Genomic DNA, 14,177 nt, shown 5'->3' with positions numbered 1-14,177 from the left:
GATCTGACCATGTAAAACATTAGCAGCGATGGCCTGATGCTGAGCTGACCTCTAAAACATTAGGGGCGAGTGCCTGCTGCTGATCTGACCATCTAAAACATTAGGGGCAAGGGCCTGCTGCTGATGTGACCATCTAAAACATTAAGGGCGAGGGCCTGCTGCTGATCTGACCTTTTAAAAGCTTAGGGGTGAGAGCCAGCTGCTGAGCTGACCCTCTAAAATATTAGGAGCAAAGGCAGCCTAATAAGCATGTTGATATGATGGAGGAGGAGGACGAGAAAAGGGAGATTGAACCATATACCCTTTTTAGTGGTGGAAGGGGTGCATGGGAATACAGTGCATTCAATACACCATAAAATCCACATTTAGAGTGCCTTTATGTTCAGCCGCTTTCCTCTGGTGGAGTAGAGAAGTCAGGGGCAATCCAGACCTTGTTCGTTTTTATAAGAGTCAATCGATCAGCATTTTCAGTTGACAGTCGGATGCCCCCAGCAGCACTAAATACACGCTCTGACAAAACGCTGGTGGAGGGGCAGGCCAGCACCTCCAAGGCATAGAGCGCCAGTTCGTGCCACGTGTCCAGCTTGGACACCCAATAGTTGTAAGACACAGAGGGATCACTGAGGACGCTGACACGGTCTTCTACATACTCCTTCACCATCTTCCAAAATGTTTCCCTCCTTGTGACACTAGGCCGTGTATCAGATTGAGGGTGCTGGCAGGGTGTCATAAAACTGTCCCAGGCCTTGGAGAGTGTTGCCCTGCCTCTGTTGGAACTGCTGTGTGTTCCCCTCGTATTCCCTCCTCGGTTGGCCAAGGAACTACGTAATTTTTGGAGCAGTTTTTCCACAATGACCTTCTGGTATTGCACCATTTTGCTCATCTTCTTCACCACAGGAATGAGAGATGAGAATTTCTCTTTGTAGCGGGGGTCGAGAAGGGTGAACAACCAGTAATCTGTGTTGGCCAAAATGCGTACAACGCAAGGGTCATGGGAAAGGCAGCCTAACATAAAGTCAGCCATGTGTGCCAGAGTCCCAACAGGCAAGACTTTGCTGTCCTAATCAGGAGGATGACTCTTAATCTCCTCATCCTCTTCCTCCTCTTCTACCCATCCACGCTGAACAGATGGATTAAAACTTCCAAGGGTACAACCCTCTGTAGCGGAGGCAACCGTCTCTTGCTCCTCATCATCATCCAATTCGCGCTGAGAAGACGAACTGAGGGTGGTCTGGCTATCACACTGTGTAATGTTTTCCCCCATTTCCACCTCTTTCACATGCAAAGCGTCCACCATAATTGTGAGCAGCGAGCGTTTGAGTAGACACAGAAGTTGGATGGGTACGCTGATAATAGCGTTATCGCCGCTCACCATCTGTGTTGATTCCTCAAGGTTGTGTAAAACCTCACAGAGGTCAGACATCAATGCCCACTCATCGCTTTTGAAGAGTGGAAGATGACTGGAAAGGCAATGACCATGTTGCAGCTGGTATTCCACTACTGCCCTCTGCTGCTCACAAAGCCTGGCCAACATGTGGAATGTGGAGTTCCAGCGCGTGCTCACGTCGCACAACAGTCAGTGAGCTGGCTATTGCAGGCGCTGCTGCAGTGTTGCTAGACCGGCTGAAGCTGTCGATGACTTGCGGAAATGGACACACACACGGCGCACCTTCACCAGTAGCTTAGGCAAATTGGGGCAGGTTTTGAGAAACCGCTGAACCACTAGGTTGAACACGTGGTCTAGGCATAGTATGTGTGTGAGCTTGCCGAACTCCAAAGCCGCCACCAAGTTGCGGCCATTATCAGAAGCAACCATGCCTGGTTGTAGGTTGAGTGGCAAGAGCCACAGCTCAGTCTGATCCCTTTTCCCCTGCCACAGCTCTGCGGCGGTGTGCTGTTTGTCACCTTAGCAAATCAGTTTAAGCTCGGCCTGTTGCCGCTTCCCCACTGCAGTGCTACACTGCTTCCAGCTACTGACTGGTGCTGAAAGTGTCACGGCCACGGCTATGGTCGTGACTCCTCAACCGTATGCGGTTGCCTGCGGTTTGGTTTTGGTCTTCAATCACAGCTGAGGGCCGCTGGTTTGTGGCCTCACCTGTGGTTGCCGCGGGCAACTAGTTGTATGGTGTTAGTTTCAGCAGAGCAGCCTGAGCGGTGCTGGGCAGCTTGCTGCATTGCATGCGGTTGCACCTAACAACACTCATGTTGGGTGTTGTGTTTGTTTGTCTGTTGTGCACTGTGTTTTGTGTTGTGTGTGCACTAGGACTCTTCCCTTCACTGTGGCTGCCCGTGGCAACATTTGGTTGGATGTGTACATGTGGTGGCAGTGTCCCGGCCTGCGGGCTGACTCCCAGGACATTGTAGCCACCCATGTCGTTGCCTGCGGCAACAGCCACAGTGTGATCTTGGTTTGGTCACTTCCCCTTTAAGTGGTGTTTTCCCTTCCCTGGTGTTGGAAGGGTTAACTCCATTTCTGTGTGTGTGAGACACTGGGTGTGTCTGTGTGGGTGTGGCCTCATAGGCCTATAAAGCCTCAGTGTTTGGCATGTCTCAGTGGGTTGCTTCAGCCATGTGTAGCTGGAGCAGCCTCCTGTGTATATCATCTGCCAGTGGGGGCCACCCTTGTGGTCATAGGTTTATCTGTGAAGTATTAGTTATGTTTGCATGATGTTCAGTTGATGTTTCCCTTTGTTTCCTATTTAGTGCAAGTCCTGGTTACCTGTGTGTTATGTGTGCTATGTCCCTTTGTGTTCTGTGGACATGAGTAGTGCATGCATGGGTTCCAGTCAGCGTGGCTGTGACAGGTACTTGTGGAACTTGTTTAGTTCCCCTGTCATATCTGTATGTTGTATGTGTTCCCCCATTCCTTGCAGCTTGGCCAGTGAGACCCCTGTTCCACCGCGTTCAGAAGGAACAGGCCGTCTTACCCTGCTCCTAGGTTAGGGCCATCTTGAGGGCTAGCAGGGACTTCAAGGTTCCAGTGCATGAGCCCTCCTACCATCAAGGTTGGCTCATGTAGCTAGGAGTCAGGGTCAGGTTAGGGATGCGTTTAGGAGGTGACCTGCTCCCTAATCCTGTCGTCCTGACCGAGCCGCCTTACATCTTCGGGCATCGCACGGCTGAGGATTTTCCCCATCCTCAGCCGTGACAGAAAGATGATAATTCAGAGGTGGAAGTGAGGAAGGAGGCGGAGGAGGAGAAGGGGGGGTTGCAGCCACTAACGTAGGTGATGGCGGAAACCCTGATGGAAGTAGGGCCCGCAATCCTTAGCGTTGGTAGCATCTGTGCCATCCCTGGGTACGACTCGCTCTCGGCCTCCACAACATTCACCAGTGTGCCGTCAGGGAAATGTAGCGTCCCTGGCCAAAAGCACTTGTCCATGTGTCAGTCCTTAAGTGGACATTACCAATAACTGCGTTGGTCAGGGCACGGGTGATGTTACGGGACATATAAGGTGTAAGGCTGGGACTGCACACCATAAAATATATTGGCGGCTGGGACAGAGTAAAGGGGGACGGCCACCGACATCAGGCTGCAGAAAGCCTTAGTGTCCACAAGCCTAAATGGCAACATTTCCAGGGCCAGCAATTTGGAAAGGTGCGCATTTAGTGCTATGGCCTGTGGGTGGGTGGCTGGGTATTTGCGCTTTCGTTCAAAGGCCTGGGGTATAGACATCTGTACGGTGCGCTGGGACACAGAAGTGGATGTGCTGGCTTATGGTGCTTGCGAAGGTCTAGGTGCATTGCGGGAGGCATCCGGGCCTGCATCTTGGACAGGGGATTGACCAGCACGTAACACAGGGGAAGAGGAGGCAGTGGTGTGACCCGCAGACACTGATTGTGGACCCAGGCGTTCGGCCACACCTATTAGGGTGCTTTGATGCCATGTGGCAGATCATGCTGGTGGTGGTGAGGTTGCTAGTGTTCACGCCCCTGCTCATTTTGGTATGGCACAGGTTGCAAATGACAATTCTTTTATCGTCCGCACTTTCCTCAAAAAAAGCGCCAGACTGCGGAACACCTACCCCTTGGCAAGGGAGATTGCCACAAAGGGGGTGCTCCAGGGAACAGTTGCGGGCCTGTTTGGTGTGGCTCTCCTTCTCCTTTTTGCCCCCCCACTGCCTCTTCCAGCCTATTGGGGTGCTTCGGATCACTCCCCCTCTGTACTGCTGTCATTGCTCGGCTTGCCACCTTCACAAGTTGGGTCAGTGACTTCATCGTCCACCACCTCCTCTTCCACTCCCTCACTCTGGTCATCCTCCTGACTTGTTGACCTAACAACAACCTCAGTTATTGACAACTGTGTCTCATCCTCATCATCAACCTCAAGAGACACTAATCGCAGTTGACTTATTGGCAACTGTTTCTCATCATCATCATCATCATCCACCTCGTGAAACACTAATTGCCGTTCCCCACCATCATGTTCTTTTGACTGTGGATGCTCAAGAGTTTGGGAATCAGGGCACAAGATCTCCTCATGTCCCTCTTCCAGCCACCTTGGTGAGAGGGCCAAATCAAGGAATGGCGCTGAAAAGAGCTCCTCGGAAGATCCGAGTGTGGGATAACTTGTTTGCCAAGACTCTCCATGGTGGGAGGAAGGAGTATCAGGGTAAGGATTGTGTTGACCAGACTCTTGGCTACTGAAACTGGACTTTGTGGAAGACAGGGTGGTGCTTAACCGACTGGAAGCATTATCTGCTGCAATCCAACCGACCACCTGTTCACACTGGTCTGAATTTGAGAGTGGTGTCCTGCACCGCCCTGCAAACTGGGACATGAAGCTAGGTATCGTGGATCAGTGTGTTTCTTGTGCTCTGGCAGCAGGCACAGTTTTACCACTTCCAGGGCCACGGCCTCTGCGTACACCATTAGCAACACGGCCACTTCCCTGTCCCTTACTGCTCGCCTTGCACATAGTAAATGGTATATATGCTTGCAAGCATGTCACACGTACAGTAGCGCAGGTTTTGTAAGTGTATGAGCAAATAAAGTACAGAGAATGTCACAGATATTTTTAGGATGCGCACACGTTAAACAGGAGATGTAGCACAGATAATGTCGCTGTCCGCAGCGTCTATGAAAAAAGTACACTGAATGTCACAGATAATTTTAGGATGCGCAAACATTATACAGGAGGTATAGCACAAATAATGTCGCTGTCACCACCAACAGCTAATAAAAAATTTCACTGAATGAATGTCACTGATATTTATGATGCACAAACGTTATATAGGAGGTATAGTGCAAGTAATGTCGCTGTCACCACCGGCTAATAAAAAATTACATTGAATTAATGTCACTGATATTTAGGATGCGCAAACTATATACAGGAGGTATAGCGCAAGTAATGTAGCTGTCACAAGAGGCTAATAAAAAATTACGCTGAATTAATGTCACTGATATATAGGATGGGCCAATGTTATACAGGAGATGTAGAGCAGGTAATGTAACTGTCCGCAGCGGACACCGTCTACAGAAAAAGTACACTGGATGTCACAGATATTTTTAGTCTGTGCACACGTTATACAGGAGATGTAGCACAGATAATGTCGCTGTCGCCAGCGGCAAAAAAAATTACACTGAATGTTCCTGATATTTTAGATGCGCTAACGTTAAACTTGAGTTGTAGCGCAGGTAATGTCGCTGCCACCAGCAGCAAAAAAATTTGACTGAATGCGACTGATAGTTCGGATACGCGAACGTTATACAGGAGATGTAGCGCAGGTAATGTAACTGTCCGCAGCGGACACCGTCTACGGAAAAAGTAAACTGGATGTCACAGATATTTTTAGGCTGCGCACACGTTAGACAGGAGATGTAGCGCAGATAATGTCGCTGTGTGCAGCGGCCAAACAATTGCAAGCTATTTAGCGCAGGTTGCGCTATAAATATATATTGCTGCGAGATACAACTATATTCCTTAAAAAGACTTTTGGATCTCTAACAATTTCACGCAATTTAGCGCAGGTTGCGCTAATAATTATATTGCTGCCAGATACAACAATAGTCCTTAAAAGGACTTTTGGGTCTCTAACATGTTTTTTCAATAAAAATATTAGTATTTTACCCCTTACACTATCTGTCCCTTCTTCAGCAGAGATCGCCCTGACTAAGACTGAGCCGAACATGTGTCATCAGGTGCTGTATAGCACCCGATGAAGCGTTCCGGCCAGCCAATCACTGTAACGCCAGTATCCAGCATGGCTACGGCATTACAGTGAATGGCAGTACTTACCTGCACATTTATTGGCTGCGGGGTGGAGACTCGAGCACACACGTTGTTCGGCCGAGCACCGCGATGTGCCGAGCATAGCGATGCTCGATCCGAACTGGTGTTCAGCCAAGCATGCTTGCCCAGCACTATTAATGATGTGTTTGGCAGAGATAAATTATTTCTTAAAATGTTACTTGCATTAATCTCAAAACAATGTGTCTTTTCTTGATGCTAAATTCATTGACTTTTCCGAGGTCGTACAGTACTTCAATGCTAAGTATGCGCCAGACAATGTGTGTTTTTCTAATGAAGTTTGTAAAAGTGTTGCAACAAAAGAATTAATGATCAAATAGAGCTGCCTAATGATTATTGCTGCTGTGCGCTGCATGTGGATGATGTTTACACCATTTTGAGCCTTTTTTTTTTATCCTTGCAGGCATTTTCTTTTCAAGCATGGATCTGGTACATCTCCAATCTTCAGTGCTGCCAGCCAGAACTACCCTCTTACTTCAAACACAGTCTATTCTCCACCTCCGAGACCACTGCCCAGGAGCACCTTTTCCAGGCCTGCCTTCACATTTAACAAATCGTACCGGTGTTGTAACTGGAAATGCACGGCCTTGAGCGCTACAGCAATTACAGTAACGCTTGCACTGCTGCTTGCATATGTTATCAGTAAGAGTTCTGTTCTCTATTTTTACCTTTTCTTTCACTATTAAATGTAAAATTTAATCAAATATGTCTTGAGGAATCCCACAAATGACATGCTAGAGATGCCAGAGGTCAGGCATTAAAAATGAAGCATTAGCAGGGCTACTTTCTGCTTTTGCAAAGTTGCCAACTTTTTAAACTAATTTTCAGGGAGGGTTGTCTGCTGAGCTAGTGAAATTGAGGCCATCAGTAGTTTGTTTCCAAGGGCTGGCTGGGTATGCTGTAATCTGCATTATATTATGTTTAACAAATTTCATTAAAATGTGATGTATTTCTCTTGATGTCAATTAATATTCACTCTAAAAGCCAATGGATGTGAATAGATGGCAAAGAGGGACATGCAAAAGAAGATAATTATTTTAGAGTTGGTCAGAAAGGTAAAACGAGGAGAGGACATTTCCAGGGACACATCATCAAAACCTGAAAATGTCCCTGGAACAAGAAATGACTGGCAAATATGCATTTGGTCATTCGTAAACAATGACATTTGTACGGCCAAGTTATATATCCCATTTGGCTTCAGTTTTATATATATCTGATTACTCGGTGACAATATCAGTGGTTTGTAACCCGCAGCATATCTGAACAGGAAATTAGCATTCATCTACAGATAACAGCTATGCCCTGAGCTTACAGTTAACGTTTTTCTACTAGTTGAAGGTCATAAAGTTGGCCAAGTACCTATCATGGCACCAAATGGTATGGTGTAATATTATAACCTGCCCTGTGGTGGTAGTTAAAATGGAATACACTGTGCAAGATGTACAAATCCTGTCTAAAATGTAGACAGCATAAACTGACACAAATAGTTACAGATGTGTCAGATTTAACACAGTGACTCATTCTGTCTGAATATGAATTCTGTCATATTCATGTGTAATTTTACACCAACTATTGGTTGGTCGATAGCTGAACATGTTAGCACTATTTGGCTTATTGTGCCCCACAGAGACGGAGGAAGGCTGGGCCTGCGCCCTCTGAGGTAGGTGCTGGGGAGTGTAGCTCAAGCAGCCAGAGGGTGAGGAGGTGCATGTTACCTGTGTAGCGTGAGGCCTACTCAAAAGAGCCTCCATCTTTGTATGCTGAGGAAAAGTTACCATCCTTCGAGAGAGAAGGAGAACAGAATATACAGACTATAGAAGGGTCAATTTAAAGGACAAACAGTAAGTGCAATCGCTCTTCTATGGCAACAGGCCTTACTGCTAGTGAAAACGGTATATTGCTTCAGTACCCACCATGCTTTTACAATGATTAGTTACCCTTTGAAGGTTCTGCACCCCACTGTGGGATCTACAGTATTGAATATGAGAATGTTGCATGTCTCTGGTCAATTTGGGAAGATAGCAAAGTGTTTAGAGGGATACTTGGGGACTACTACTACTACCATCATTGCCACTGCCTATACACAGTCATTGAGAAAAGTAAGTTCTGTGTAATACCTTAGAACTGTGCATATTGCTGCTCTCTGAACTGCAACTCTCATTGTCAGTAAAGAGACTGTTCTTTGCAATCAATTAATTTGGCCTAGTCATTGTCTCCACCATTCGCCAGCCCTCACTCTACCTTACCTCCTGCTTTTAGACCACCAGACATCCACCATCAAGGGTACCCCAACTACATCCAGGAAGGAGCCTCAGAGAAACAGGGAATGCCTCAAAGGGAAGATAGAGTGCGTCCTCCATTCATCGGAGGGCACCCTCCATTCATACCTGCACAACCTCAGGCATCGCCAGAGTGAGGGCAACCATCGTAAACCACTACTACTCCTATCTGTGCCAGTTTCCTTCTCACAGCACTCTCCCCTGCATGCTGCTGGCTGCATAAATATATAATAATTTTCTAGGACAGTAATTCCTTAATGGGATTATAAAAAAAAATAACAACATTTAATAAAAAAAATGTAAATTAAAAAGGGTCACAAAAAATAATAAATAAGCAATAATTTTTTTATAAAAAATGAAAAAAATGAAAACAGCACAACCAAAATAACTTTAACAACTCATTTAAGGCTATTTTCACATCAGCGTTCAGCCTTTCCGTTCTCCTGCTCCGTTATAGGAACAGGAGAACGGAAAGGACGGATTCGGCACATAACTGAGCCGAGCGGAGCTTACGGACCTCATAGATCCCCATAGACTATAATGGGGTCCGTTAGGTTTCCGCTCAGAAGATGATTTTGGAGCGGAGACAAAAGTCCTGCATGCAGGACTTTTGTCTCCGCTCCAAAATCATCTTCTGAGCGGAAACCTAACGGACCCCATTATAGTCTATGGGGGTCTATGAGGTCCGTAGGCTCCGCTCGGCTCAGTTATGTGCCGAATCCGTCCTTTCCGTTCTCCTGCTCCTATAACGGAGCAGGAGAACGGAAAGGCTGAACGCTGATGTGAACAAGGCCTAACAGGTTAGATAAATTGAAGGAGTAGGGCACACCTACATTCAGATACACATGGAAGAGTTTTTCTAGACAATACATTTATTTATACCAGAAAAATATATATATATACATAAAATATTATTAAACATATATTTGCATGCTATATAGACTTATAGTCACTTTAAAATTCTTAAAATTGCAAACATCCATAAAAAGCAACACTAAAATATAAAATTATGTAAAAAATCCTAGGGAAGAAATGTCCTGAATAGAGTCTCCGATTTTTCTGTTATTTTCTATTACTCTGAATGTCCGTGTTACATTAATTGTCCAGTGGACCTGATATCCACGCTATTTGGACGCAGTCCGTGGTAATCAGGATTTTAGGAAGTTCACAGGTTAGTTTCAATGTAGCCGAAGTGAGGATGTGTGGTTGAGTCACTCACATTTCTTTTGCTACAAGTTTAGCAATACATCCAATCACTTTGCCTGTGTATATATCCATGCGGCATTGGTTTTACTTACAGTTCTGTAGATTTGTGCCGGCTGTACTGCGGTTGACGTGGCGTCCCACGTCTAGTACACTTACAGGCTGCGATGTAGTTTCCAGGAGATAGATTCAGGGATCTGCAGCAATCAACTGTAGGAGTGCTGTCTCAGTGGTTTTGTGTGGTTTAGTTCCTGCACAGGTGCTCAATCAAGCAAGCAGGTCAGATGTCACTGCAGCTGTTGATTTCAGGTTTTTTCTTTAACAAATTTTTTGGATACTGATCCCACTATTCCTGGTCGATTTGAAGCGCTTCAATGTATATTTAGTCTCATGGGGTTATCCTTCACCAGACGCGTTTTGGAGTTAACTGGACTCCTTCCCCAGTTTATGAATATTAATTATTGATATTTGCATAAATATTAATGATTAATATTCCCCCTTTACACGGGAGATGACTGAAAAATCATCATGGTGGTCTGGTCTGAATGGAGAAGATAAAGAAAGAGAACGTTTACAACAAAGGTAACATCACTGGATATAAGAGGTATGGGGCGCTATGTAGGAGAGGAGATGCTCCGGCTCCTCCTCCTGCCATTTGCAGAAGGAGGATTCAGAGCTGGGTGAGGACAGCCAAAGGGGGCAGCAGGCCATGGGCGAGGCTAAAAATTGCATTGTTCTGTTCCTAAGGAGCTTTTAGAAATGGCCAAGTAAAAGAATCAGCACAACACACTACGTCCCGTCCCCCCCCCGCATTTTTAAATATAAAGGGGGCTTTGAAAAATGGGCAGGCAAAAGAATTGGCACAGCGCACTACATGTGCCACATTTTTTTGCTTTTTCAGACCCCCCTAGACAAAATTCTTGGGTGCTCTCCTGCACCTGAACACTATATATAAGGTGCCCCAAACACCCCCCTTGTGTGTTTTTATTTCCTACCTCTGGTAGCACAGGGGGGTTAGCAGACTAACTTTTTTTTTTTTTTTTCTATACTTATAGCTATAATTTAATTCGACCCAATAATGTGTGGGTTATCATATTCATGTGAATAAATTATGAAAAAATCGGTTGTTTCAGGAAACCAACCTTGTCAACTTTTATAACTGGTTCATACTACTACTTTCATCAGAGAGATGATCTCATGCCTGAAAAAAAAAAATTACTTGAGACCAGAGGACCTGCTTATAAGAGGTTTTTTTCAAGAAATAAAAAGGTTTCCTGGATGGTATATACCTCTCAATTGACATAAGGGTTAAGAATGTGGCGAGGGAGGTTGTGTTTGTGGGTGTCTTGAGCTTTATCACACAGACCACCTCCCTGGTGAAGTGAGTTATTTATTCACAGTTGCAGTTATTATTTTTATCAATCATATTATTGTGGATATTATTAGCACTATTTTAGGTGGGTACTTATTCATACCCATTCTTTACATTTCTACCTTATGAATATTTATACTTTTACTCATGCTTTTTTCTGCTCTCTCATATTGATATTTAGTAACCATCAGTAGATGCCACCTCTCCCTGTGGCTGACAACTCTATTTCATTTTCACTATATAGTGGTGATGTGGCAGCAGCATGAAGAGACCACAGAGTGGCCCAGAAACATAGTGTTGAGGTGGTAGCAGTATGAGGACACCACAGAGTTGTGATGTGGCAGCAGCATGAGGAGACCATAGAGTGGCCCAGTGACATAGTATTGTTGTGGCAGCAGGATGAGGAGACCACAGAGTGGTGAAGTGGCAGCAGTATGAGGAGACCAGAGTGGTGATGTAGCAGCAGCATGAGGGGACCACAGAGTGGCCCAGAAATCTAGTGTTGCGGTGGCAGCAGCATGAGGAGACCACAAGGTGGTGATGTGGCAGCAACATGAGGAGACCACAGAGTGTCCCAGTGGCATAGTGGTGAAGTGGCAGCAACATGAGGAGACCACAGAGTGGCCCAGAGACATAGTGTTGAGGTGGCAGCAGCATGAGAAGACCACAGAGTGGAGAGATGGCAGCAGCATGAGGAGTCCACAGAGTGGCCCAGTGACATAGTGTGTAGGTGGGGGGCAATAACAGTACCAGCTGAAGATGGTGGCTGACAGTAGGAGCACCTGGCAGCAGGTGTGGCATCAGGCGGGTGGCAGCATCAGAATAGTAGCTGAAGCAGGTAGCCAGAAGAAACAGGTCTCTTTTGTCAAAGTGTTGGTGTGCCACCATGGATGAACTAGTCTGATGCATCAGGCATTGGTATTTGAAAATACTGGCTGATCCACGCCTGATTTACTTTCACAAAGGTCAGTTTCTCTACATTTTGGGTGGACAGGCGAGTTCTCCTTGGGTAACCATGGCCCCCGCCACACTAAACACTGGCTCTGATGCCACACTGCTGGCCAGGCAGGAAAGGTTGTCCAGGGCAAACTAGGACAGTTGTGGCCACAAATCGAGTTTGGCTGCCCAGTAATCCAGGGGATCTTCGATGTGGGGTGGCAGGGTGCACTCCAAGTATGCCACAACCTGCTGGTTCAGGTTCTGCTCTATGTCTACCTGCTGCTGCTGGTTAGTAGTTTTTTCAGTAGGCAGGTGAAGAAAACTGCTCATCAGCGACTCTAGACTTAAGGCCCCCCACCCCCAGCAGCCATGGCAGTGGAAGATGAGCACAGAGGGCCCCGGTCACACCTGTGTGAGGATGGGCTATGGCGCACATAGGCAGCGGCCAACTAACTACATAGGATGTCTCGATGGTAGTTCAGTTTCTCCTCCCTCTCAGTGGGTGTGAAAAAGGCCCCCATTTTGGACCGGTAGCAAGGGTCTAACATGGTGGAGAGCCAGTAGTCATCCCTCTGGTGAATGGTGACAATTCAGCTGTCATTACGCAAGCAAGCATGCATCGGACCATTTGCGCAAGTGACTCGGAGGGACTTCCTCACTTCATTTTCACTGGATACTGCCACGGCTCAGCTCTACTTGTCGCAGCACCAACACCATGTTCTTCCCATTGTCAGTAACCATGGTTCCGATTTTGAGTTGTCGCAGAGAAAGTCAGGATTCGATCTCTTGATGAAGGACACGGAGCAGTTCCTCCCCTGTGTGACTCCGTTCGCCCAGGCAACTAGGTACAGAACAGCGTGACACCGCCGTGCCCTGCGCATGTCGTAAGCTGGTGGGGCACTGTGAATTGTCCCTGCAGTGGAGGCTGAGGACACGATGGAGTATGAGAAAGCAGAGGCGGACATTGTCGCATGACCAACGGCGTGAGAACGTGGAGGCTGAAGCGGCGTCACCTGGCCAAGTTGCTGGTGTAACTGGGCAGGAACCAAATTTCCCCAGTGGGTCGTAAAGGACATTATATTGTCCTTGACCGTAGTTACAGCTTCACACGTCGGCGCTGCCGTGCACTTTGGCAGACACAGACAGGCTCAGGGACTGGCCCACCTTCTGTTCTGCATATGTGTGCAGGCCTGGTACTGCCTTTTTGGCAAAGAAATGATGGCTTGGGACTCTCCACCTTGGCTCGGTACAAGCCACCAGTTCTCTGAAAGGTCCACCACTTGGAAAGGGAGGGACTGCAGCACCAGCAATTTGGCTAGGAGCACGATCAGCTTCTGCGCCATTGGATGAGTGCACACATACTGTTGTCTCTTGGTAATCGCTTCGGTGATCAATTGCTAATGGAATGACTGACTAGGAGTAGGAGGTGGAGGAGCAGGAGTATCAGGACCAGCAGATGATGGGAAGGACAGACAGCTCCCTTAGGCTGAGGTGGTGGAGCCTTGACTGCATGAAATTGGGGGCGTGCCACTGGGTGATGCATCGGTTGCTGGACCACCACATTGGAGCCATGGTTATCCCAGGCCACTTTATGGTGACACTGCATGTGTTGACGCAGGGATGTGATAGCAACATTGGCACCCTGGCCACGCTTCACATTCTGCCCACAAATACGGCAAATGGCCATGTTCACCTCCACGGCGGCCTAACAAAAAATTGCCCCACAGCTGAGTATGGCATTTTCCCACCAACATTCCATGCTGACTGCCTGCTACCGCTGCCTCCGTGAACCCCTGTACAGCTACTTTGCATGCCGGTAGGCTCCTGCGAATCGGGTGGAATACATTTGGATCCTGACCACCCACTGCTGCCACCCTGTTGACTCACAGCTACACTGCCACCCTGCTGGCTCAGCCACTGCCTCACGAGCAAGCTGCCATCCTCTTATCCTGATGATGATGATAAAGCCCCTTCTTCACCAGGCTCCCAAGTGCGATCAGCTACATCATCATCATCATCCGCTGCTGTCTACACATCACTGATTTCCCCCTCAACGCTCTCAGGGCCAATAGCCTGAACCAACACCTGCTCCCACTCGTCTATCCTCATCACTACTTGCCTGCCTATCGGAGGAT

The 14,177-nt window shown here is 47.2% G+C and overlaps 1 protein-coding gene across 1 annotated transcript in view; it reads left to right on the top strand.

Moving 5' to 3' along the window:
- Window positions 1–14,177, top strand: part of TENM1 (teneurin transmembrane protein 1) — an 840,365-nt gene that overhangs the window by 435,164 nt on the left and 391,024 nt on the right. Inside the window, 1 exon segment of the mRNA XM_040405386.1 lies at window positions 6,653–6,891. Within this exon segment, the coding sequence (XP_040261320.1) occupies window positions 6,653–6,891 (239 nt within the window).

This window comes from Bufo bufo, chromosome 8, assembly GCF_905171765.1.
Source record: "Bufo bufo chromosome 8, aBufBuf1.1, whole genome shotgun sequence".
Taxonomy (NCBI): domain Eukaryota; kingdom Metazoa; phylum Chordata; class Amphibia; order Anura; family Bufonidae; genus Bufo; species Bufo bufo.
The sequence above is the reverse complement of the archived record's forward strand: the minus strand, read 5'-3'. Positions and strand labels throughout refer to the sequence as shown.